The sequence below is a fragment of the Chlamydotis macqueenii genome, chromosome 1 (assembly GCF_036417535.1).
Source record: "Chlamydotis macqueenii isolate bChlMac1 chromosome 1, bChlMac1.mat, whole genome shotgun sequence".
NCBI lineage: Eukaryota > Metazoa > Chordata > Aves > Otidiformes > Otididae > Chlamydotis > Chlamydotis macqueenii.
The window spans coordinates 97,894,590-97,920,303 of NC_141556.1; the positions used below are offsets into that span (position 1 = coordinate 97,894,590).

The 25,714-nt window shown below is 40.9% G+C and overlaps 1 protein-coding gene across 1 annotated transcript; it reads left to right on the forward strand.

The window, feature by feature from the left end:
* The first annotated feature begins 211 nt into the window (after nt 1–211).
* PLCXD2 (phosphatidylinositol specific phospholipase C X domain containing 2) lies at nt 212–23,066 on the forward strand. The gene is made up of 4 exons (XM_086762779.1): nt 212–386; nt 12,820–13,280; nt 14,464–14,705; nt 17,411–23,066. Exons 1-4 carry the CDS (start codon nt 239–241, stop codon nt 17,571–17,573), a joined length of 1,014 nt encoding a protein of 337 aa, XP_086618905.1. The 5' UTR covers nt 212–238; the 3' UTR covers nt 17,574–23,066.
* Nucleotides 23,067–25,714: the final 2,648 nt, after the last annotated feature.

A 25,714-nucleotide genomic window follows, 5' to 3' on the forward strand; every position in this document is an offset into this window, starting at 1 on the left:
TCCCCCTCACCGACAGACCGAGGCAGCCGCGGCGGCGGGGCGGGGGCGGGGCCGAAGGCGGGGCGAGTAGCGGGAAGCCAATGGCTGGCCGCCGGGCCGCTGTGACGTCCGCCGCGCCCGGCCGGGCCGCACCTGTTACATAAGGGGGGGGACGGGCAGCCGCTGCGGGCCCGGTACTGGACCCTGCCGGCCCTCGAAGCTGCGGCCCGGCGCCCCCCCCGCCCCGCCCAGGCCGAGGATGAGGCCGCCGGGCGGCAGGGAGGGCGGCCGTCGGCGGCGACGGCAGCAGTGGGCCGCGGGGACCGCCACGGAGAGCAACGCGGACTGGATGGGCTCGCTGCCGGCGGCGCTGCGCTCCTACCCGCTCTCCAACCTGGCCATCCCGGGTAGGGCGGCGGGGCGGAGAGGGGTTGTTTGGGTGCCAGAGCCACCCCGGGCCTGTCCCCGGCGGCAACGCCTGTGCCTGGTAGCCGGGGGGGGGGGGGGGGGCGGCCGTGTGGCGACGGGGCCTGGTCGTGTCCCCCGATAGTCTCCGCCTTCCTTACAGGTGCTTGAGCCCGGCCCGGTTGTGTCCGCCGCTGTCACCAGCGGCTCGGTGTGAGGTGTTTGCCCGGGCTTGGCAGTCGGAGGTTGGGTGCTTGCTGGAACCGCAGCAACCGTCTGGAAGGTTTGTCCTCAGGCCTTGGGTCTGAGCGCCGGTTTGTGAGTAAGAGCTAACGTGAACCCCCTCCCTTGCAGGAGAGGAAGGAGGGCTTAGTCTTCTGTAAATAGAGCTCTGAGTCTCTAACCTGTTGACCTGTGTGTTTTCCTTGGCCTTAAAAAAAGGTAGCTGTGACCTCTGACGGTCTTCTTCAAGGTGTCTCACGTTGTTTACAAGCGGGTAGGGAGAAAGGCTTGTTTACACCTACTCTGACAGCTGGAGGCTTGTCAAATGGAAATGTCTTTTCTAGTAGAACCTATGTATGTATGACTTGTCAGAGGGTAAGAGTACAGCACAGTTATGAAATATCCCAATGCATGATGTTACACTGAAGGCACTAAAATACTTTAAAAATGTTCCCCTTTTCCAGCAGAACTTAAAATAGCTAACTCCTAGCTCCTGCACAGAGCTTCTAGGTTAGGAATTTGGTAAGAGTGAGTGTAATTCCTTCTCATTTACAGATGGAAAAACTGACAAATGAGGAAGATAACAGATGACCTTAAAGTTGCTTAGGAATAGGCTGAATTTCCATCCGTAAATGGCAAAAAAATTACCTAGTGTTGTTTGTAGATGTCAATAGAGAAGACTTTAGGGATAGCTACTGTAGCAGTTTGTTCTGATACTGAGTGTTAGATTGGTCATTAGTGGTACAGGCTTGATTTTCATGGTAGTGCATTAACCTGTCAAAACCCTTTTGGTATGTGTTGTGTAGGGGACAAGGTGATGTTACTAAGAGTGTGGAAGGAAAGGATTGTACAAACTACAAACAGGTTGTAGTTCAGGTATCTGTCTACAAATGCAGAACAGCAGTGAAGGCCAATGCTGCTTTCAAAAGAAAGATGAAAGGTAGGCTTCAGGTCAAATGAGAAGTGTTTTTGTCTGTGCTTAATACTTGTGTGTGCATATGACAGGTGTGGCCTGCGTTTGTCCATCACAGAATCATAGGATGGTTTAGGATGGAAAGGACCTTAAAGATCATCTAGATCCGACACGCCTGCCATGGGCAGGGACGCCTTCCACTAGACTGGATTGCTCAAAGCCTCATCCAGCCTGGATTGAACACTTCCAGGGATGGGGCATCTGCAACTCCTCTGGGCAACTAGTTCCAGTGCCTCACCACTCTCATGGGAAATAATTTCTTCCTAATGTCTAATCTAAACCTACCCTCTTACAGTTTAAACCCATTACCCCTTGTCCTATCAATACATGCCCTTGGCAAAAGTCCCTCCCTGGTTTTCTTGTAGGCCTTGTTTTCACCACTAGACTGATGGACTCAACTCTTGAGGATTTTTTTTTTTTTTTTCCCTCCCTCTTCCCAATCGCTCTTTGTACATAGGAGCAGAGATGTAACTCTAGTGAAGGTGCTGGAGCAGTTGAAGCCTTAAAACTTGTTTTAACTTTGAATAAAGTCAACACTTGACACCCTGAAACTGTTGTTTGGTTTTGGTTTTTTACCTTGTTGTAGTTTGGCAAAATGAAGCATTTGAAGGTTAAAAGAACCTTTTTAAAAAAGGGGGCAAAAGTTGACATGATGGGGCTGTTTAAAGTGAAAGTATTCATAATATGCACATAAAAGAAACTGTTCAGATTTAATTAATCATATTATATTGTGTGGGGGAAAGTCTTAGTAACCTTGTATGAAGGTAAGGATGGTCTGTATGGAGTTCTGCTTTATCTGTTGCAAACAATTTGCTTTTAGAGCTGCTTGTTTTCACTGGCTTTAAAAAAGGTGACTGAGACCTCTGGGGGTCCTTTTTAACATACAGTATTATGTGATTCCCTGAGCTATTAAGTGTGGTGTGAAATGTGCAACCTGAGAGTAGGGGAAGTCATTATTTGCTCAATCTTCAGAACTGTCTGGTAACAAATAATGTTTAGGATGGGTATTTCGTGAGGCAGACCAGTTTGGTGTTTGCGTGCTGATTTAACTCTGTGCTTAAAGCAGAGGAGAGTCTTTTAACAAATTCAGGATCATCCTCCTTGAGTGCAGTCAGTCCCAGAGTTCATATTGGAAAAAACTCTAGACTAAATTCTAAATGAGCATACTCTTGTCCAAGGAAGAGAGATAAGGTTTCTTATGCAATGAGAGAAGGAATCTTTTGCAAAGAGAAGTTGCCAAATATCAAGTAACTAAAATGTTATCAGCTTACATGCATACAATACAGTCAACAAATTAACCACCTTCAAGTGGTGACCTTGCGTGAAATGCTAGAGGGTTCTCTCTTAATTATACTCCAGACTAATCCTCTTTGAATGTGGGTTTAAAAATGAACTCTTAAACATTTTAATTCTGAACGTGACCCTTGGCAGGGTAATGTATTGTATGTTATAGTATGTGTTTAATCTCAAGCTGTTCTCTTTCAAACAATTTTATGAAATTGTGTACAGCTGTGACAGTTATTACTTTCTTAGGTCATCTCTCAATCTGCATCTATTGGTTTTCTTTTTTCCCCCTCTTTGAGAAATGGAACATGAAAAAAAGCTTCAGCGCTGTCTCACTAGTCTGCTTTTGATGAATTTGCTGGAGAAGCCTAACCTGTTTCTTGCTTGTACTTGCATGCTGCTAATTCATAGCACCGTCACATGTCCAATTTGTACTGTTTCGTTCTGACTACTTGCCTCTCTAATTTTTGCAGTTATCACAATTAATTAGGTGCTAGAGGCTGAGTTCTCCGCTTCTGAAGATACAGCACCACTTTCCAGTTTCATCGAGCTTTTACGTGAATGCTTGTGTTAGGACAGCTGAACCACTTTTTCTGTCCCAGGACCCACTTTCTGAGATCATGAGCTTGCACCTGTTGTCCTGAGACAGCAAAGCAATCTAGCAGATGTTAATTGCCAGCTATCAGTGTTTGCTTATAGAGTGTTTTATTAGTCCAGCTGCCAAGGTGTTGCTGGATGAATGTGATGAGCAGAAGAGCAGACAGTTCTGTTTTCCTTTGGGTCTTGGTAATAATGAATTTACTTAATCCTGTCTGGGTTATTATGTCTTTGAATAATTAAGAATCATGAATAGCAGGAAGGCATACTTGCTATTTTTTAATCGAACGGTGTTCCTGGGTTGGCTGCCTGTTTTAATCAGGACAGTTAGCTGTGAGTTTCTCCACGGTTTTCTCTGCTTCTCTTCTAGAGGAAATCTGATTACTTAGGTAAGGATCCACTGGTATATGGCAGGGTAAGCAAGCTCCTTCTTGCAGGAGCACCTGGAATAGTTAAGGGTGCCATTTCATAACATGAGTAAGCTAGTCAAATGCCGCTTCTCTTCTCTGCCTTCTCTCCTGTGTTCCTCCCATCTCCCACCCCCTAGTAAAAAGACGAGGGCTCTCATTTACCTCCATTGGTGCTTGTTTGATCCTACAAATGTAAATGAGTGCATTCAGCAAGCTAACCTGATGGAAAGCTTTTCTCTGTTGATGGTAATGGTTTGGGGGAATTTCCTTGCAGAAGTGGTTCCTGCCAGAAATGCTTACCATAACTGTTCATGTGCTTGGACAAACCCCAGGATGGGTGCCAAAGCGTGCAGCTGTCCTGAGGGAGCATGATGGTGAACTTGGTGTGTTACAGTGCTGCAGATGGAGGCAGGAAAGAAGAAGAGGTAGGATGGCTGTATTTAGAAGACATGGGGCTTTACATTTTTTTTTTTCCGCATGGCTTTAGTGAACCTGCTGTCGAGGAAAGAATTAAGCTTAGTTGGGAACTAATTAATTTGAATTTGAACTAAGTTCAATTTGAATTGAGTCTCTAGAGAAGAGAGCTGAAAAATAGAAGACTTGGAAAAAGTAAGATGCTTTAGTTCAGCACTTTGAAATGTGATATTTTAAAAAAGTCAGTTAATACCAATGTTCATGTCCTAGATTGTGAGTTTTCTTCTTTTAATCTCTAAATATAAATGTTGTAGGTCAAAATTTGTACATCTGAGTCTGATTTGAAACACTAAAGGAGTTTTTGGCACCAAAAGTTAATTTTTCAGATACTGGTATGCCTAGAGCTGTATGTAACCCTAGGCAAGGTGTCCTGCTGGTGTAGAGCATGTGGGCAGGGCAGCCTGCATTCTCGGGAGAGAGGTAGGGCAGCTCTTCAGTCACAGCTTCATGAGCCTTTTCTATCACCTTCTTATGTATTGGCCTGTCCTCTGAAGGTGTGTGGAAAGATGGCCAGGATTTCATTTTTAAGAGAGACGGAGCAGTTGTGACATGGTGCTGCTCCTGCCTGTATCAGGCTGGACAATTGGTGGAGGGTTGCCTGTGGGATGTTGGGTTATAGGTAGCTAAAGCTGATGGAGGAGCTGAGTTTTACAGTTCCAGAAGCATTTGTTTAACAGAGAAAAATAATCTTGATTCAAATATGGTTACAATAAGACTATATTGGAGAGCTGAAATAGTTGTTGAAATGTCTTTAATTTGTTTTTCACTGATCTATGAGGAGAGATGTGTCCTTAGCCTTCTAAAAGTGTAAATGTTGATCATCTGCTCCAAACCACAGCACTGGTCAAGCTACTCAATTGTCCCTTAAACACACTTTTAAAATTAACTTTCTAACTAACTTCTAATTGAGTGAGTTTCCATAGTTCATTCATGGTAGTACCAGTATGACTGTAGCTGAAACTTTTGGTACTACAGCATGCCACTGTTTCCACCCTCAAAAGGGTTGAGGCAGAAACCTGATGGTTTTGATCTAAATGATCTAATGTCCAAGCAGAACTGAAATGGTTCTTAAAAGAAGCAGCCCTGTCCAATTAAGAACAGGCCACTAGGATTTTACTAGATTTGATTTTTTTTTTCGCCTGTATGACTCTGAGGCGAGCTGCCTAACTTGCTGATGCTGCGTTTTCTTGTTTCTTTGTACATGGGCTGCTGTGCGTTATGGATGTGGCTCCTGAGGGGAGAAGCAGTGGTGAGCTTCAGACTGCATTCTCCTTCCAAACAGTACTCCTTTGGAGTCCTAATTAAAAGGGTCATTGGATCAGCTAAACTGGCCATCTGTTGGGTTAAAGCTCAAAGGGAGGAAATATATAAGGTTAATGTTGTGATTCACCAAGCTTTATTTTCTTTCTCAATTTAGTTGGCATCTAACAATAAATGACATAGTAACCGTTGGAAGAAAACATCTGCATAATTATGGTGATGTTGGATATGATTTGTAAGTGCAGAATTTTCTGAATAAACTTTTTCTGACAAGTTACTTTATTACCTTTGTAGTCTGTTTGATTGTAACTGCAAATCTAACTCTTGTTAGGCTGTTGAACCATCTGAACCACTATACTGGTGAGAATATCTAATGAGAGTTGTTCCGCTGTTCCCAAATAACAAAGTATTCCATTTGTACGTTCCTAAATAAGGAGCTGGTGTGACAGACACTAGGTCTATGCAGAAGTTCCCTTGGAAAGCCAGCCTCACATGTTAGAGTTTCTGCTTTTAAAGGACCACTGTCATCCGCTTAGCAAAAACCAAGTTGTCCTCAAAATGCCACAAAACTTTGTTCAGACAGTATATGAAGATCTTTATTTTCTTATTCAGGAAAATCTTTATGCCTTTTTAATTTAAATCTTTGCCCTAGAGAGTAACTTAACTGCCTGATGAATGAGTTCAGAACAGGCTAATGTTTTACTTCAAACAGAGAAAACCAATAATAATGTTGATATAATCAGTTGTTGCTCTCTGTCCATGTTGTGTGAAAGTTCCAGTTTGCCTGCTCTTCCAGAAAAGATGTAAAAAGAGGGAAAAATACTGTGTAATGAAAACAAGAAAAAATTTCTCAGAAGAGGATGAGCCCTTGGTCCACATGTTTCTGGGTGGTCACAAAAGAGGAATTCAGGACTCTGAACTGAAGGTGTTTTCTTTTCAGAGCAGGCAGATCTGTTCAGGCTTTGAAAAGGTAGAAAAGTACTGACACTTTCTGCTTTCCCAATGCAGATAGCTGAGGCTGCTAATAAATGAGAAGTCATTGCTAAATAACAAAAAAAAAAACTCTAATGGCAATAGCTCCAGCCAATGCCAAACAGATTTCTCCTGGATGGAAAGAAAGCAAACTAATGTGATATTGTGTCTGACACAGTTTTAAGCAGTCTTTTTCTCTTTGTACCCCTGTAATTCCTGTTGACTCTACCACCCACCCTGAAAAGGGGCAGTGAGGGAAATCGGGGTAATTCTTTGATAGGGAGGGGAAGTTTTCCTAAGAGGATTTGGTCTGTACTAGGCTTTGCCCTCCCTAATGAGACTGCATTAAGAATAATTAGATGATTCTTTTAGGATTCTATTAAAATATAAATACTCATCTCAATAGTTTTAGATTATTAACAAACATCCTATTGATAATTATTCCTTCCTCTCCTTTTGCTGGGCAAGTTAATATGAACTATTTGATTTGCTTTTCATTAGTGAAGAGCTTTTAAGCTGTTAATCTTTTGATTAGAAAATCTGGCCTGTTAATGACCTGAATCCTGAGGACTTCTGGGCTTTGAGGGGCACTTTTGTTTATCCCATTTTTCCTTCAGTTCTGGCACACACAGGACATGTGGTTTAGAAGAACATTTGTGGGACAGCCTTAACTTCTAGCACTTGCATCCTGTGGTTTTGGAACTTGATTATTCTGCAGATGTCTTGGCTGTGTAATGTTTGCTATGCTGTCATGTGCAGTGTTTTGTGATATATGGGGAATGTATGTTGTGTAGTGAGCAAAGCTTGCTCTAAGAAGTTTGGCATCACTGCAGCTAGGGTGATTCTTTGTCCATAAATTACCTTTTAATGCTTTTAGTGAGTTAGTACAGTATGTTGGCCTTGCTTCTTACAAATGTTTAACATAACAGAAGGGACTTTCTTGCATTTTTTCATCCTGTTAATATTTCCTTAATATGAAGATCAAACCAGATTAGTCTGATCTAGTTAAACTTAGACAGTGTACTCTCTTGCCTTTCTGCTTTCGTTCTTGGTTAGACAGATTTTTTGCAGGAAGTGTCTAAGTGCTGCTACTGACTAGTCCACAGCCTTGCGATAGCAGGGAGACCAGTGAAGTAACTGTAGGCATGCTTGTATCTGAAAAAACAGGAATTCTTGTCTTGTTGTCAAGTAGTTGACAGTGCACAAGTATGTTATATGTTGGAAGATTGCACTTTGCATGCCATGTGTTCATATTTTTAACATCCCTCGAAGGTAAATTTACACGCTCATGAGAGGACACTGGAGTTGGTGAGATGATGCTGATATTCCTATCCCTGCTCTGCAATTGTGTATGGAGAAAGTAGTGATGTAAAAACAAAAGATAATACAAAGTGATATAGCTAGTAATTGTTGAAATTCAGGGCTTAATAACATTCTGTTGATTAGTGTCATTTGTTTGAGCTACACTATGGGTTAATTTGACTATATGTGATTAGGTAGCATGACAAATGGACACACTGAAAAGTTAGACTTTGCAGATGTGATGATAAAAGACTGCTTTCTAACAATTAGCACAAAAGCTTCAACAAAAAAGTCATCCTGAACAGTGAAATACAATCTATTTAACATACAAATTGAATTGAGAAGTGATCTATTTAACATACAATTAACTTGAGAAACTAGTTGAAGGACAATAAAAAGGAGTTTAAAGATATGAATAAAAATTAATCCACAGTTGCACTTGCTGGGATACAATTAAGAGGACTATCCATCATTTTAATGATCTGGAAGATACCTCTTTAATACTATTCTAACCATATAATTGCCTTTGATAGTTAAATATCTGGGCATCTGCTGGGATGTAACTGCTTTCCTTGAAGCTTCCAATCTTAAGCAGATGAAAGAAATGAAATGAAAATAGAGCAGCCGTTGTCTCTTACTCTGTAAGAGCTGCCAGCTAATTGGTCCTCTAATTTTTTTTTTCTTTGCATGTGCAGACTTTCATGCTTAAATTTAATGCTTGCTGCTTCATGCTATGCATCTTCAGCCTATTGGAAGCAATTGGCAAATCATCATCTGTTTTATACCTGTGCCTCACTCTGTTTTGGGAGGGCCTGAGCACCAGACTGATGCTATGTCACTGGAGCAGCTCAGTAAGGTTTGCAGTCTGAATGCCAACCTGTTCTCATGTGCAGTGACTCAAGGAACGTGCTGCATGTGCAAGAACATGCCCTTGAGGCAGTTCAGACTGGGATTCTGGTTTCTATTTGCCTAGAGGACGATGAAGACTAAGTTTCTTGACTTCTGTGTCTTCTGTCAGTCTGTAAGATGAAAGTTATAAATACCTGGGTTGGTTAGTTGCTTTGTTCACAACAAGCTTAAGGAATTGACTTATTGAATCAATACAGAATGTTACTGATTTTTTTTTTAAGATAATAGGGATCAATTGAAACGTTTTGTTAAGACTTCTAGAGCTTTAACTTTCCTGAGAAAGTGGTCAGTATAATTTGGAGACACGCACACTTTTTGGGGGAGGGGGATCACAGATTGTAAAGTATTTCTTGTACACAGAGAGAACTTTTCTGTGTATGTCACTAAGAGTTTTGTGATTCTTGCTGTTCAACTGCCAGCCCTGTTGCTATCACTGTGCAGCATCTGAGTACCTTCACACATTCTTCTGTTAGACCTTGATTGACAGTGTGCCTAGCAGCTCCAACACTGAGCTGCTAACAAGACAGGGCTGGTCCCCTCCGTGCTTCTGGTGTAGGCTTTTGTCTTTGAAACTGTGCAGGTTAGGATTGGTTTAAGTTACGCTTTTTCAAAAGAAATCATGCTGCATCAGCAACTAGCCTGGCTCATGCCATGGCTACAGGAGTTTAGGGGTAGAGCGAAGGAGAGCAGGGATTATTTTGACATCATGATGCGATCAGCTTAGCATGTAGCTTAACATCACAGCTAAGCTATATTAAAAGCCAGTGGCTGAGCTGGTAACAGTAATCTTAAATTTAATGAGGGCCTGGTGGATGACATGGATCCTCACCTAGCTCTTACCTTTTAGCCCAACAAGTATCCAGTGCTGTTGCTTCAGACTTTCAGTTTGCTTTTCTCTCTGACTGGAGTGAAAATGTTCTGGGTCTAAGTTTGGCCTAGATATCTCTCACGGTTGGTGATTGGCCTTCTGTGAATGACCACTGAAAATCTAATTGAACTTCTGCTGTGTCTTTCCAGCCTCAATATTGATGATGCTCCCCTGTCCTTCTTAAGAGGTGGTCTTCTACAAACTGTGAAAAGGGGAGCTTGTTTTTCAGATGCTTCATCTCGTGTTCTATTTGGTTATATCTAAGTATACATGTTAACTTGATTGTAAATGAGAAGTCCAATTTCCTAGACTTTTAAGCAGAGCCACAGGGCAAAAGTTTCAAGGATCTTCTCTAACCGTAGAAGCATGTCACAGTTCAGTTTCTCAAATAGCTGCCCTGTTAAGGAGTGCAGTTCTTGAAATATGTGTTGAAAAAGTTGCAATGTGCTTGTGGCTTGTTTTCTCTCTTACTGCTTTCTAGAGCTATAAATAGAACTTGGTTTGTGACAGTGCAAGGAGAAATTTGATTTGTATCCTTCAATATGCCTTGTATGTGGCAATCTGCAAAGGAAAAGCTTTCGTAGCTGTAAAGTATGTGATCAGACTTGGGGGAAAAAGGCTGTTTCTTAGCTCAGATTTGCTTAGACAACTCTGAGTTGACAACAATGTTTGATGCCAGATAAAATTGTCATTCCTTTGTAAATCAAATTTATCAGTGACACTGTCTGAGGGAGCGTAATGGTGCAAGTGACTTCTGTAGACAGCTCTCTAGAGGCTGCTGCACAGTCTTAGTTAAAATGAAAATAAAATGTTTCTTATGGCCTTCTAGCACACTAAACAAATTTCTGTAGTGCTCTAAACAGAGGAAGAAATTAAAATGGATAGAGTTGAGAACTTAAGAAAAAACACACCCACACAAAGAAAAACAAAAACCCCCGTGACTTTGCACAAAGTGACTCATTCAGAGGCAGAAGACAAGCCGCTTGCGATGGGAGTCTACTTTCCAGATACTGTAGAAGCTTGAAAGGCTCATTCTGCTGTATGGGGAGGCGTATGAAACTCAAGTGTTTGAGTTGCAGCTTGCAGTATGAGCCGGGCCTTATATGGCTTCTTCTGAAATTTCTTCACTAGATATTTGAGCCTGTGTTTTGTTTGGAATTACACGTTTGGAGATAGGTAGGGATCTAGGTGTCATTGCAAAACTGACAGGTCCTTCTTGATGTAGTTTACTGTGACAGGTACTAAACAGCTACTTAAGCTGACATCTCTTAAAAACTGCTTTTTTGTTACTTTGTCAGTTGTTTCTAAAAGACTGAATGGAAAGCCACATAAGAGGCACACTTTTACAAAGACTGAAGAATTCAAGAAGAGTTGATTGGAGTTTAGTTTTCAGGCTTTACAAAAGAATATTAAAACTGCCTTCTCCGTTCCTTTTCAGTACTTTTGAAGTAGTCAAAATTCATGGAGAAAGAGTGCATTTAAGGTTGTTGTTAAATGATGTTTGGTTTGCGCACAGTCTGTTCTTCCATCGGGATTAAAAAATCATGACAAGATAATCCAATTGAGATCATAATCTTGTTTATAGCTCTGACCTTGCATCACAGGAAATGCATCAGTCTTCAAGTGAGTGCTGGTACGTAAGTGAAATGTTTGAGTAAAGGAGACTGGATGCCTCAAATGTTGTCTGAATATTGAAAATGACAAAATAAGATTTTTAAGAGTTGCAGGCTGAGGTAGAGGAGGAAATTTCTAGAAATGTGTAGTCCCAGAAGTGAGGACAAGAACCCTGGGGCATCCAGGAAGGGAAAATGCAGATGCCACAGCATGGTAAAGGGTTGCTGTACTCCTCAGGCAGATGGAAAAGGAGCTGCTTGTGGTGACTGGGGATGAAGATGCTTTCCCCATACTTCAGCAGAGTGAGTGTGCACAGGAACTGGGTGGAGTTTGGCTCAGTGGGGAACCTGTCATCTGCTGTCCTGAAGAAAAAAGGGAACAGGGCTGTTAGAGCTCCTGTAGTGTTTTTCCTGGCTGGGACTTCACAGGGAAGTCATGCCTGGAGCGGTTGCAGCTTCTTGGCCACAATGCTGGTGCCTGGTGTAAATGGTTAGAAAGCCCTAGAAAACCTCACTCTGGTATATCTGCTTCTGCACATCTTTACTTTATGCTGCTCTGATACAGTGTAAACTGAGATATACCGCCCTATTAATCTTTCTGTTATTGACTTGGCTAAGCTAGGGATATTTTATTGACTCTGAAGCTTTTATTTTGAAGGAGTTTTATTTCTCAGTTTTGTTTCCATTTACTGCTGAGTTTTCAGTTGGAGGCTTCTTCCAGCAAGCTCAAATTTTATACTGGAGATGCAGTTTTTCTGCCAAGGTACAGATTGTGTTACAGGAACTTTGTCAGACTTGCATTATTTTGGCAGGGACTGGTGATTTTGATTGTAAGGCATCTTTTTTGGATAATTTTATATTCACCATACCTGTATAACTCAAAGACACTGCCATGCAGAAGACACTGAACTTAACATGAGCTTGGTACGTAACCACACAGTAACTAGTGGTGTGCTCAGCTGTTGCACCTTTGAGTTCAGCCAGTCATTGCTCACCTTTTAAACTATTGTTTATTTACCCTCTTGGGGTTTAAGTGAGATGTGCTGGTGAGGCACATGCATGTACAGATCCCTCTGTCCATCACGTGAATACAGATATCTGTTCCAATAATTTTGATGTATTAAAGTTATGATTGGATTTACTGGGTAGAATGATAATAAAACCCCAAATAGTTACAATGAAACTGGAGTTGCATTTCAAGTCAGTAATGCACCAGGCTCTGGGAAAGCTTTGGAGGTAGACTGGTAGCTTGTAAATGAAGGAAGGCTAGAAGGAAGTTTCCCTTTGCCACTGATGTTTGTCATATTGTCTTGATTTTCAGAGTGCATTGAAATTGGGAGCTCACAGAAGAAAACAGTCAGAGAACCTTAAGCATAGCTCTTGTTGTACAGTTAGGGAAAATTAAGGTGTAAAGAATAGTCTCAAAGACTCATGCTTGAGCATAACTCTTCTGCGACCCTGCCGTGCGTTTAGGACTCATTCAGTTTACAGTTAATACTTATTGGGGGAGACTGTTTTCTAAAATTAAGTATTTTTGGCTTTTGTTTCTAGGGTCACATGATTCTTTCAGCTACTGGGTTGATGAGAAATCTCCTGTGGGACCAGACCAAGCCACAGCCATCAAACGTTTGGCCAGAATTTCTTTGGTTAAAAAGATCATGAAGAAATGGTCAGTGACTCAAAATCTCACTTTCAAAGAGCAGTTGGAAGGTGGGATACGCTATTTTGATCTTCGTGTATCTTCCAAACCTGGCGAAGTAGGACAAGAGATTTACTTCATACACGGCTTGTTTGGTATCAAAGTACGGGATGGGCTGAAGGAGATTAACACCTTTCTGGAGCAGCACCCCAAGGAAGTAGTCTTCTTGGATTTCAATCACTTCTACGCCATGGATAACAGTCATCACTACTACTTGATCAACAGAATCCGCTCAGCATTTGGATCCAAACTTTGTTCTGTTCAATGTGTAGAATATGTGACGTTACAGTACATGTGGGAGAAGAAACACCAGGTAAGGAAAGGATGTGTAATATTTTTCAAGCCCGAAAAGTTAAAATGTATATAGAGAGGCTAGGTGTGGTTACCACTCGGGTAGTGGACCAAAGATGCTGCTGACAGTCAATTTGAAGCCCCCTACAGCCTTCTTTATGTAGCATGTGTGTTTCCCTACAGTTATTTGCAGCTGTATAGCTCCTCCATCTGTGGTGTGGCTAGACTGTCCTCTTCCCGAGCATGTTCATGAAATAATTAAACGATAGTATCAACAGGTCTTTGTGCTCCTTACAAATGGTTTTGTCTTCTGGAAGGACGTGTTGTGCAGATTTGTGTTGGTGAGGATCTGAAACTGTTAATTTTTTGGCCAGTGTGAAGCATATAAGCTTTAACGTGACTAAGGTGTGGTACAGAATTTATTTGGTCCTTTGCAGCCATCAAAATCTACAGTGGCAGGATTAGGTGCCTTTTCTCTGTCATAACTGCTCCCATGCAGTACACACAAGCAGAACAGATTTGGCAATGGTATGTAATTATTACACTGTAACATGGGTGAGTCCTTGAGGAATTCCTCTGAACTGATGCTGACAGTGCTAGGGCTCAGAATTAATAATTTGTAAGTCTGGGTGTTAAGTGTTGCATCTTTGTGCTATCCTCTTATAGAGAACCACCTTACAAGGCATAAAATACTGACTTTTGATTTAGAGAAGATTTTGCTGACAACAAGACTGACTTTGGCATCTCATGCAGTAAGTGTGAGTGGAGTGCTGTTACGCCAGCCAGGGCTGGTGTGCTTTAGCCACTTAATAGGAGTTATGCAGAAGATGGCAAGACTGCTAAAATCCTTAACTTCAGGTACAGATGTAATAGTCTCTAACAGTGCTTTGAAATGCTTTTAAGTGGAATTCTTTGAATGACATTTTGGCATACTCCTGGCAACTTTTTCATTTTAAACTGATGACCCTGAAAGCCTGAAGTAGTCCTGTCCTAACAGCTAAGCGAAGTTATCTCCATCTCCTTTGTTGGCAACACTGCAACAAATTTACTGACACTCAGAAGCAGCTTTCTTGCTTGGTTGTCTTTTCATTGCTATGCTAGCTGCAGCAGTACTGTATAAGCATAAAGCAGTGCAACATCCTGTTTAAATAACATAATTGTGAAGTTTTGTTTATTTTTTTTCTCCTTTTTCTTTGTTCTGTTAGGTTCTCATATTCTACCACTACCCTTTGTGTCAAGAATACCCCTTCCTGTGGCCAGGGAATAAAATGCCAGCACCATGGGCTAATACAACCAATGTGCACAAGCTGTTACAGTTCCTGGAGACCACCCTTGAAGAACGAAGTCGTTATGGAACTTTTCATGTTTCTCAAGCAATTCTCACACCTCGAGTAAAAACTATTGCACGGCATCTAATTCGTGGTCTGAAGAACACACTTGTTCATAGGTAAGGACTTGTCTTGATTTCTCTGTTCTTTACTTACCACGTTTCATGTTGAAAGATGCACTGAGTAAGTGAGAGTCTGAAATCTTTGCTTAGAAGTAAGACTTGATGAAAGTATGCAGTTTTGCTTTATTACTATTGCTTGAGAGAGCTATTTACAGTCATTAAAAATAAAGAATTATTGAATATAATAAAGTAACAGGGTATATATGTAAGTATAAGTGTGTTTCCTGGTAATCTGAGCTCTTTGTGAATGTGATGTGATTTCATAAAACATGGTCTGGACCTGTTTTTGCAAACCAGTAATTTATTACAAATTGACTGAACTTGAATTTAGGGGGTAAAAGCCTGTGCCGTAGAAAATTGCATATTTGTGGGCTCAGTTCTGTGTTTGTCTGTATAAATGTGTCTCAGTAATTTCGGTAATGGCCGAAGATGTATGACCTAGGGCAATATTTTTATTATGGGATTTTTTGGCAAAAATTAGAATAACAGTTTGACTTTAATACCACTGACTGTTGTACGATTTGCCGATGAGTAGGATTGTCGGAAGAGTTTTGCTTTACATAGCAGAGTGCCAGCAATTTTTAATAGTGTTAACAGCACGACCAGAATAGGATCCGTGTGACTTTGGCTTACAGCATTATCACCTTGTAGGACATTTGGTAAAAATTGCCAGAACTGTAGCAGTCTTGGTGGGATCTGGTCTCCTGGCTCACTGTTTAATATTGCCTTTTTTTAGGTCACTAAGGGTTTATCTTATCATAATGATATCAAGTTCTAAATTACACTTGTATAGGTGGTCACAACTGGTCTAATTTGATTAGCAACTGAGCTTAATATTAAGCAGTGAGATAAACACACACCTTCAGCAGCTGGTTCATGTTCCCTTTGGGAGAATCACTGGTGACTTTAGAAGTAATTACAGTAGTATTATTTTGAAGCCATAAGTCAATATAACTTATTTTCTTAAAAATCCTTTCTGAAAAGAGCAAGTGGTATGCTTTTGCAGTCATTAAAGTGGTTGATGGAAGTAAGGAAGTTCCAGGTGAAGTATAAATCATGGAGTTTTCAGTCTCCTTCCTATCTATTATAACCAAATGACGCTTTCCACAGTATATTTATATTCGGGTCTTCGCCCCGGCTTGCTCTTTGCCTACATCTGTGCGGTCAGCTTTAGTCACTAGATGGTGCTCGGGTGCTTTCAGACTGGCGTTTGCTGTCAGGTTGTGCAAATGTAAATAAATATGTAGGCTTGGTGGGGATACCCAACAGAAAGCACGGATGTAACTTATGTCTGCATAGTGTGTATTAAATGTACTGTTGTCTCGTGATTAAAGGAAAGTTTCTACTGAATTTCTATTTTTAAACTAGTAGAAAATTATCTCGTTTGATTGGAATGGGCAAGCAGTTTTGTTTCAAATGACTCCTGGCGCAGATCTGGACTGGAAACCTGCCTGTGCTCCATCCCTTTTCCTCTGCCTCATCATTGCCACTTGTTTGAAAGTAAACTGAAAATTTAAAATAGATGCCACTGTTTGCTAAAGTGTGATTACTTGTATACATTTACACGTTTAGCTGAAATGTATGTGTAAATCTATCTTTGCAGTTCTGTGTAAATGTCTTCCTTCTTATATGGAAATTTTTCCCTGAATATGAACATTTAAGTGTTCTTGAGCTCTTGCTAAAGGATAGATGTGCAACATTCATACTTAGCTGGCTAAAGTCTGGTTTGTCCCTCAATAGAGACAGTAATTATGCCTTTAATCAAGTTCTCTCTTGATTCTTCACAAGAATTTTTTTTCTGGAACAAGGCCTGTGAGGTGTCTTTAGGCTTTCTGGTTTTGTTTTGGGGTTTTTTTTCCCCCATCCTGTTGGCTAATTTGCTTGCCTACCATCTTACATAATTCTGTATGCATATTATGGCACTAATTTAAATAACTCTTGTCTCTAACTGTGCTGAAAACCCTGGAGTTTGCATATCAGTGCAAAAAAAAGCTTGTACAGACTCCTGACTTGCACTCTGTCCAATAAATGACTGAAATTTTCCCCACTGTAGAATTTCTAACTCCATTTACCTCAATTCCTGACATACCTCACCTTTCTCTGGTTACAATGATGTATGGTGGGATGCTCAACCCTTGCAGAGCTGAGGGCTTGATTCTGACTTTAGTTTCCCTGAGCCTGTTTCTCTGGGTGGCTCTAGATGCTGAAAGGAGTTCAGTAAAAATGCAGTGTGCTGCCCCCAACAACTTATTTCCTGCCCATCCTGAGGGAGAGGTGGGCAGGGGAGCCTCTTGGGCCAGGTGTAGCCTTGTCTTGTGCTACACTGAAGTCTGCTGTGCAATTAAGCTTTTTGGTTCAACGTTTTCTTGGGAAAAACCAAACCAGGATGGAAAAAATTGTAGCACAGCATTAAATGCTGAAGCACAGTCTACTCAGTGAGTATAGAGCTAGCAAATGTTATTTTGTATGTGTGGTAGTTTGGACTGATGATTGACTGTACTTCTATTTGATAGCTAACGACCACATGCTATGTTAAGCACTCTTCTCATCAGGCTAGTTGCATTTTGGGTGGCAGTCAGGACCTGATAACAAATATGAGATAATAACATAATTTGCAAACAGCATGTTTTATTTCAAGTAGAGAGTGTATACAGAAGAGTCTGTTTAAAAATGTTTAATTTTCTTTATTTTCCTTTCTTTAGGAACTTGCCCATGATTTTAAATTGGGTGAAAGCACAGAAACCAGGTGTTATGGGTGTTAACATAATTACATCAGACTTTGTGGAGCTGGTTGACTTTGCTGCTACAGTTATTGCACTAAATGACCTCCTTTTAGAAGAGGATGAATCTGCAACTAAATCCTGATTGCTGCGTCCCACTTGTGCTCCTCAGTGGACTTCTGCGAACTATGCTAAATGTTTTATTTATTAAGTGAAACCTATTGTAATCTCTGTTTATTTAAAAAAGTTTTCTCAAAGAAACATGGTTAAACATAACATACAGGCGTGTCTCTTTTCCCAGTGATGTGTGGATCTGAGTGGAACAGAAAGTGCTGTCTGAGCGCTGCTGCATGTCTGCGGCTATGTGTTTAAGTTATGCACGCATCTGCCACAGCCTGGTGCGGTGTCTGCCTGCCAACAAGAGGCTGGCCTCCGGAGCAGATGTACATGATTATCGTGCGCGTCTCCCTGGTGACTGGACTCACCCTGCCCTTGTGTGCGCGTCCTGCTTATTTCTCAACACCAGGGCTGAAACCAAGGATCACTGTAGATCCCTCAGCAGCAGCGTGACCGGGCCGGCTGAGACTGTATTGTTCTTGTGCCACCTCAGGCATAGCTGGGCTCAGCTGAAGGATGCTGCTGTATTCATTATTCTGTTTTAGACACTACCTCTGACTTGAAGAAACAATATTTCCGTTGTTCAGGAGGAAGCTATTACACTGTGCTGAATATCCAAACTGTCCTTTGGGCCTGAGAGGCAAAGGCTTGGCACGCTCTGCCTCTTTGGACTCCAGACTTTTCTTCTGGACCTTTTTATTTTGCTTTAATACTTTAATACAATTATTGGAACCATGTTTAAGTGTTTCTTTTGGCATTAATTTGGAGAATATTTCAGTCTTCAAATTATGAGGATCATAACTCACAAGTCTGAATTCCTGTTGTGGGACACTTGAGAAACCACAACGCAACTTTTCTCTTTAACTTGCTGTTCAATTGTGGGGTTTTTTTTCCATCTACTGAGTTTTCTTTGAGGAAAGTCTCTCACCCAGGCAGCCTTTTTCTTGAAGAAGATAGGCTAAGTGGGAGTTTGCTTGATATTCAAAGAACTACAGCTGACAGGGACTGTTCAAAACCAAAATATTGAACCTCTGATTTGCAATGTGATGGTGAATTCCAAACTAAGACCCTAAAGCTGTGCTGCTTGTCAGAGCCATGGCTATGGGGCAGAAATTTCCCTGGCCTGCACTTGCTTGTGACAAAGTAAGCAGTAGTCATAGAAGCACAGGCAGGTGTTGGTGCTGCTGCTTTCTGTAATCATACTCATTTTTGTGTTGATTCACAACAAAACATGACCATGTGTGCTTAAGCCAATGCAGTCACATGTTGGTACTTATCAGCACTTAATTGACTAATTAATAGCAATCCTACAATCTGATTTATCTTCAATTTAAAAAAAAAACCAAAAAAAACCCAAAAACCACAGAAGCGACTGATTAGCAGATATTTCTCTGCTCAGTCATCTTCCTAAAGCAACTGTTGGTGCACTAATTATTTGGTGATTATGAACTTGTATTAATCTCTGAGCTGTTTATGATAGAATGAATTGTCTTTACAGATATTTTATTTGAAAGAAAAGTGGATCTCCAGATTTATTATTTATTTTGTTATCATATCCTGTGTCTGCTGTCATGTCTGACAGCCCAGAAAAATCTGAAACCTCTTTGCTTGTCACAAACTGTGAACTCAGGACAAGTTTATCTAAAGGTTTGCAAACATTCCATGTGAACCTTGGCCAAGTTCTGAGCGGACTGTAATCTGATGTATCTGTTGCATGGTTTTCATTAGAGTTCCTTGAATTTTTTTTAACTGAATCCTTTTTCTAAGGAAGTTGGGGTGGGGTGTCTGTCTCTCAAGCTGTCTTTCTCCTTTCCTCTTCTGTTTCAGTGATGGAGGCAAGTAATGAAAATGATTTTTTTTTTTAGGGGGGAACTAAAGCTCAAATTTCTAGTTTTAAAATTCCTTTGAAAACACCAGCAGAAGGTTTTTATTATTCTTTGTAATTTTTCTTGTTGATGAAACTGTTGGAACCGGTTTTGAACAGCACTATTTTGTTTGCAAAGTTATTTAAAATACTTGGATTTTCCTTAGCTGAATTTTGTGTTAACGCGCTTTTCTCATGGCCCCCAAATGAAACTCCATGATAGTGTTAAACATCTAGGTTTGGTTTCGGTGGTCTTTTAGCTGCAAATTGTCTTAGAGCTCTGAACTTGGACAAACTTGGTTTGAATGCTGATGAGACAGAAATAATGCTTTTTCAAGGTTTGCTGCAGAAGTGGAAGACAAGGTGAGAAGAGAGTATGATGTTTGCATTCAACCCTTAATATACTTTGTACTGTATACATCTACCTCAAAAGAGATTTATTGGGCTTAACCAATATTTATATTGTGCGTGCACGGTAATGACTGTGGTGTTAGTCCTTCTGTTGTATTTACTTGAATAGAGATGTGATGGTTGTAACTCAGGGCTTTGGTTAGGTATTTTTAAGTACAAACTCGGGAGTTTCTCTGATGTACTTGCTGTTAGCTCTTGATTCTTGAAATAGGACAAAGACATGCTAGGTGTTATGACTGTTTGCAGAGGGAGAAGAAATGGAAAATAGCTTTAGGATTAATGATGTAGCAGAGGGGAAGGGCAACGTTTCTGCAAGTTTGGCCTGTCTGAAGGGACTTACGTGTTGTCTCAGAGCATTGCTTGGTGTTATGCTTCTGTGAGGAACCTGACAGTCTCAAGAGCGAGTTGGGCAATTGGCAGACACAATTGCCTGCAACAGGATATCTCCTGTGGACACTAGGCAACATTAATGCTGATGTTTAGAATTGGTTTCAGAGTAGTCTGAAACCATCCTAAGCAGTATGAACTGCCTTTCTTCTGTTACCCATTATAGCCCATAACAAAGCTACCTGTATAATAGGCTTATCTTTCTGGCACAGCACCACAACATATCCAGATACCCTCACACTTTGCAAAACGGAGTTCATCTAGACTTGGACTTTGGGCTGCGGACTCTCTTTTCTGGCATTATAAAAATAAATAGATGAGCTGGGCAGGAAGGGAGGATCAAGGAAATAGGGCAGTAGTTTGCATCCAGAGCCCACATTGAAGGTGTGGCAGTGTTTAGCCAGGTTTCAGGCAGCAGAGTGGAGCAGGTCTGGCAGGTGAGTGGCAGTGGCCACAGCTCATATGGAGAAACTCGGCTGAGAGTCTGGCCTCTGAGTGGGATGCAGGTGAGTAGAGTATGGAGCAACTACAGCTACAAAGTCATGTATGTATGATCTTGAGGAAAATAAAGATTGGCATGAGAAGGCTGAGGATTCTTGCTGTTGATGTAGACCTGCATCTGTTGAATACAGTGTTTGTCTTGTTTATATCTCCCCAAAGCAGTAAGGTTCACTTTTAAACAGTCTAGGTGGAAAATTCTCTCAGAAGAATTGTTCTGAGGACTTGGCCATTCTGTAGGTGCTGGGAAAGGACAAGCCAGGAAACTAGTAGCTGCTTGAGGCAAAGTACTTATTTGAATTACATGTTCTTGAGTAATTACTTGTATGGTTTGTTACTATGGATTCAGGTTACTTAAACATTGTTTTATGACTGTTGTTTCTCTTCCTAAAGTGTAATCACTGAATGCCAAGCATGCTAGTGGTATGCCCATTCTCCTGGCACTTGTTGCTGCCATGTGCAATTCAAGTGCATACCTGAGGCACAGGAGACCTCTGTATGTATCCCTGATGGGAAGCAGTAGGGAGAAGGTTGTTAGGAATCATATGTGAGTATCTTACTATGCACTTGTAGGTGAAAACAAAGGAATTATTACTAGATTTTGCAGACTGACAATCTCTCAGCTCCTTATCTGGGAACTACTGTCTTAATATAACAACTGTGGAGCTAGGAGTCATAATGTTGATTTTTTTTTTTTTTGAGAACAAGAAACAGTATCTCCAGTAACTTAAGGGATACTAACTTGCATGTGCTCAGCTGTGATGGTGAGGATACTGCTGGAGACAGTGCTGGCAAGGCAAGTTTCAGGGATGCTGTGGTCACTGAGAGATGTCAGACTGGGAGTCTTCAGAGCAGAGATGCTAACTGCAAAAAGGCCCCTATTCTGCTAAAAAGACTCCTTGGAGAAAAATGTAATAATGGGGAAAATGGTGTATTTGATCCTAACACATGCTCCTTTCTGCTGTGTTGGTACTGAGTTAATATTTAGAGTTTAGAAAACACTTGTACTGTAAAGCTGAAAGAAGCACTTCAGAGCAGGGATTTTGACTCAGACAGAAGCAAGGCATCTGTCAAGATACTTACCTGTTCTCATCTGGTGAAGCCTTTCTTTGCATACCTGCCTCAGGTGTCAGGGTTCATAACCTAGCAGACCAGGGTTTAGGACTTCTATAGATAAATAGAGGACATGGGCATTTTGATTTAAGATTGGGTTGCCCTTAGGAGTCTGACAGAGCATGTGTGACTTGAGGTTTACTTGAATATACAATATTTAATACAAAGTCCATATGCAATTTTAGTAAGACTTTAATCTAGACTTGAGCATATTGTTGCCAATCCCTGATTAGCAAATTCAGTGACCCTCTGACCAAAGATTGGGACAAAACTTCAGGTGAATTTTCAGTATTGTTAAAGCATGGGGAAATTGTCTAATGTGAGGAACAGAACTGATCCAAAACTTCATTCAAAATTCAAGTCAAGTCAAGATGTAGTACTTCCAGCAGTAAAAAAAGATTTTTTTTTTCTTTTCTGTCTGACAAATTCTTTTTCCAGCTTTAGTTTTTGACTCAACAGATGGGTAGAAGAGCCAGAGCATATGCCCAAGAGCAAATTAATTTTATGCTAAAGACATGTATGTTGGGCTAACTGTGGTAAGAGTATATGGATTTACTTAGTCACATCTTTCAGTGGCAAATCCTATTAGCTGTTTGGGTTAGGTTGTTAAATCAGTCTCTATTTTGTATTAAAAAATCAGTCCCACTAATTCAATACGTCTGTCTTGTTGAAGAAGTGTGTGTACTTATGTAAGCATATTTATTTCTCTACAAGTCTTATCAAGTAAACAAGCTTAACTTTTAATTGTAGAGACTGGAATAGGAATGTCAGCTTTAGAACTGTTTGCTGAATCTGATTATATTTTATATTCCTGAATATTCATGTATTGTGTTGTTCTTGGAAACAGTATTTCTCTTACCCTTTGTTAGACCTGTGATAACTTCTATATCTCACTTAAATTGAACTGCAATGTATTCTTAATTCTCAAAAAAGTATTGTTCAGTATATCCTGTATAAAAATTTTTGATGTTTCTTTTATTTTTCTCAATGTCAAATGTATTTTGCAGTTGGATTTTTTATTTGTGCAATTTATACTGTGAAGAGGAGTTACCAATTCTCAATTTATATTTTGTGCAGTTTCTCTTCTTTGTAGTTTTGTGCTTTACCCATCTGTCCAATTTAGTTTTGTGAAACCAGGATGCCTCATCTGAACTGCAGATAAACTTGAGGTTGACATCTGTTCTTTCTGCTTTACTCTGCATCTATATCACTGGGGTTTTTAATCCTGAAAATAAAAGTACAACTTGAGTTAATCATCTTTTACTGAGTGTTCTGTACTGCTGACTGTTTTGATACATGATGATTGCATTGTGAGTCAATTAACATCAGTTGAGCTCAGTTTTCTGATCCAGAATGATGTCATTGAAGGTTGTTTTTTTGAGGTGCCAAATCTTGCTGCCCTTGTGTCCCCCAAGTAGTCAGACCTGGACAATATACTGATTTTCAGGATGTGCTGAGAACTCTGTGGAAGTAGTAGGGCAAAGTGATTAGAATTGCACTCACATGCACGCACAGTTACATCTCTGCCTGAACATACTGGGATAAAAGCATGCTAATGCATGGATCCAGTTGTATCTTCAAAGGCAAGTACAATTTTTGTTGCAGCCTCTACTGCTGTAATACAGGTGGTGAAGCTACATGGTGACACTTGATTAGGGAACAAAATGCTGATAATGATTCCCGGAGCCTGGGCTCATATCAGATGCTTGTAACCCAGTGAGATCAGAGACCCTTATTTTGGGTTACTTTCAGCTTGCTTATCTCGACAATGTGGGAGTACAGGGAGTGGGGAGAAGGGAAGAATGGATGACTCAAATTCCCTTGTGATTTCAGACACTAGTAACTGATGGGTGCTGTGTCTGTAGATTTTATTTTTTTAATCTAAAGGTAGAGCTGAGAATTCAGTCCCTGTAATCACTCCTGTCCCTACCTGTTGTCTCAGACCTAGAGGTAGGTGCTTACAAGCCAGACTAAATTAAGTGACTCACATACATCATTCGCCAGTGGTTCAAGTAATCTGAAATGTGCTGTAGGCAGGGAGTGTGCCACTAGTTTTTACAGAATATATACCTATGCAGCATAAGTCTAATGTGAATAGCATAAGCCACCAGTGTGTAAAAACCTTGATGGTTAAGCAGCTTGCAGTAGCAATGTTCCTTCCCTCCCCGCCCCCACCAGATGCTGCTTCCCCAGGCCAGGAATCCTATACCTTAGAGGGGACTTCAGGTGCAAGAGTGAGCATGATTTAATCCTATTGCTTCCCTAGGAAGTTCAATATTCTTTTTTCAGTCTGTGTGCCTTTCAGCAATGCTGGACCAGGGTGCATGTGTATGTATGTGCACATACATGCACAAAGTAGATGCCTTATGTGAAGCATTTAATGAGTCTGCACAAATAAGATGCATGTTCTGTGACAAATTCATGCATGCCCTTTATACAGTTTCGCTGTTGCCACAAACCTGTGATTAGCTGTTCAAACAGAATCATTCCTGAATTGCACGTGGCTTAGTATTTGCCTCTTGGGAGATACCGCTGAACCTGCGTGCAGATTTTTAGCTGTGGAGGTCAAACTCGTCCGTGCTGTCTGAAGGAAAGCCAGTTTGAAACCTGGTGTATGCTGCCAACTGCTCTCGTTCCACATGCAGCTTGAAGGTGAGCAAAATGCTGGCAGGCTCTGGAGCTGAGTAACGGTGTCACCGATTTTTCTGATCATTTAGGTGACATACTGGTCATTGGAATAGAAGAGCATTTGACCAAAAAGCCTGTCTCAAATTTAAATGTAGTAAGCAGGATCAGTTTGTCACGTTCTTATGGGAGCAAAGGTTGGAAAAAGAAACCAAGTGATTTTTTTTAACTACTGCTGGTTAGTGAGTCCAGCTGCTGCTCTCGAGGTTCCAGTGTTTGATGCTTTTTTCTTTCTGTTCAGCCGATAGCAGTGCCACTGCCTGAAGTGAAGAGAAACTGGAATCTTCTGGAGAAGACAGTGACCAGGATCATTTACAGGTAACTTGCTGTATGGATAAGCTGTTAAGATAATAGTGCTTAAAATCAGCTTTCTCTCAATTTAAAGATTTGCTTTAAATTAAAAGCAGAGATTGCTTAAAGTAGAAAATGGTTGGTTGCTTTTATGCCCTTTCTTGTATATCTCTTATCTGCAGTACAAATCAATGTACCTTGGGGGAAGAACTGCAGGATGATGCAGGGTCTGCCTGAGGAAGAAGCTGCTGTCAGACACATAGCTGTGTAGGTTTCTATCTGCAGGTTCAACAAAAAATTGACCTCAGTGAGTAGGTATGATTCCTTTCAGCAACCAGTGGTAACATATGCCTGTGTCAGAACTGTTTATGTGGCCAAATTTGTGAATTAAAAAAATGTTCAGGATAACCACCTATGGGCTGAAATTGCATACAGTTGTAAGTTAGGTAGTACTTCAGAGAGATGAATGCTTTTCTTTATCTGCTTTGTCATTATTTTTTGTTTGTTTCCTTTCAGTAGTTTAAAAATAAAACAACCTTGTTGCAAGATATCATTGCTCGGCTTGGCTTCTAATTTAGGAGCAGAATTGGTACAGGGGTGATTTTGTGCTGCCGTATCTGTAGTGAGCAGTTTTTTGGTGGAAGAAAGGAAGCGACTGGCAGTACCTTAGGCACTAGTGCATCAAGGTAGCTAGCCAGTAGTTGCATAAAGTGGAAACTGTGACACAATGTCAGCACGGACTGCTGTCCCTTTAAAACTGAGGCAGACACCTTAGCTGCTGGATGAACCTCTGAAAGAGTTCTGGTGACTCAGGAGATGCTGAGCAAGGAATGAGTTGGTCTTCATGCAAAGACTTGCAGGTTTCACTGAAGTGGCCTAAAAGTGTGATTGATTCATGCAGATCCCAGATGGTATCTCAT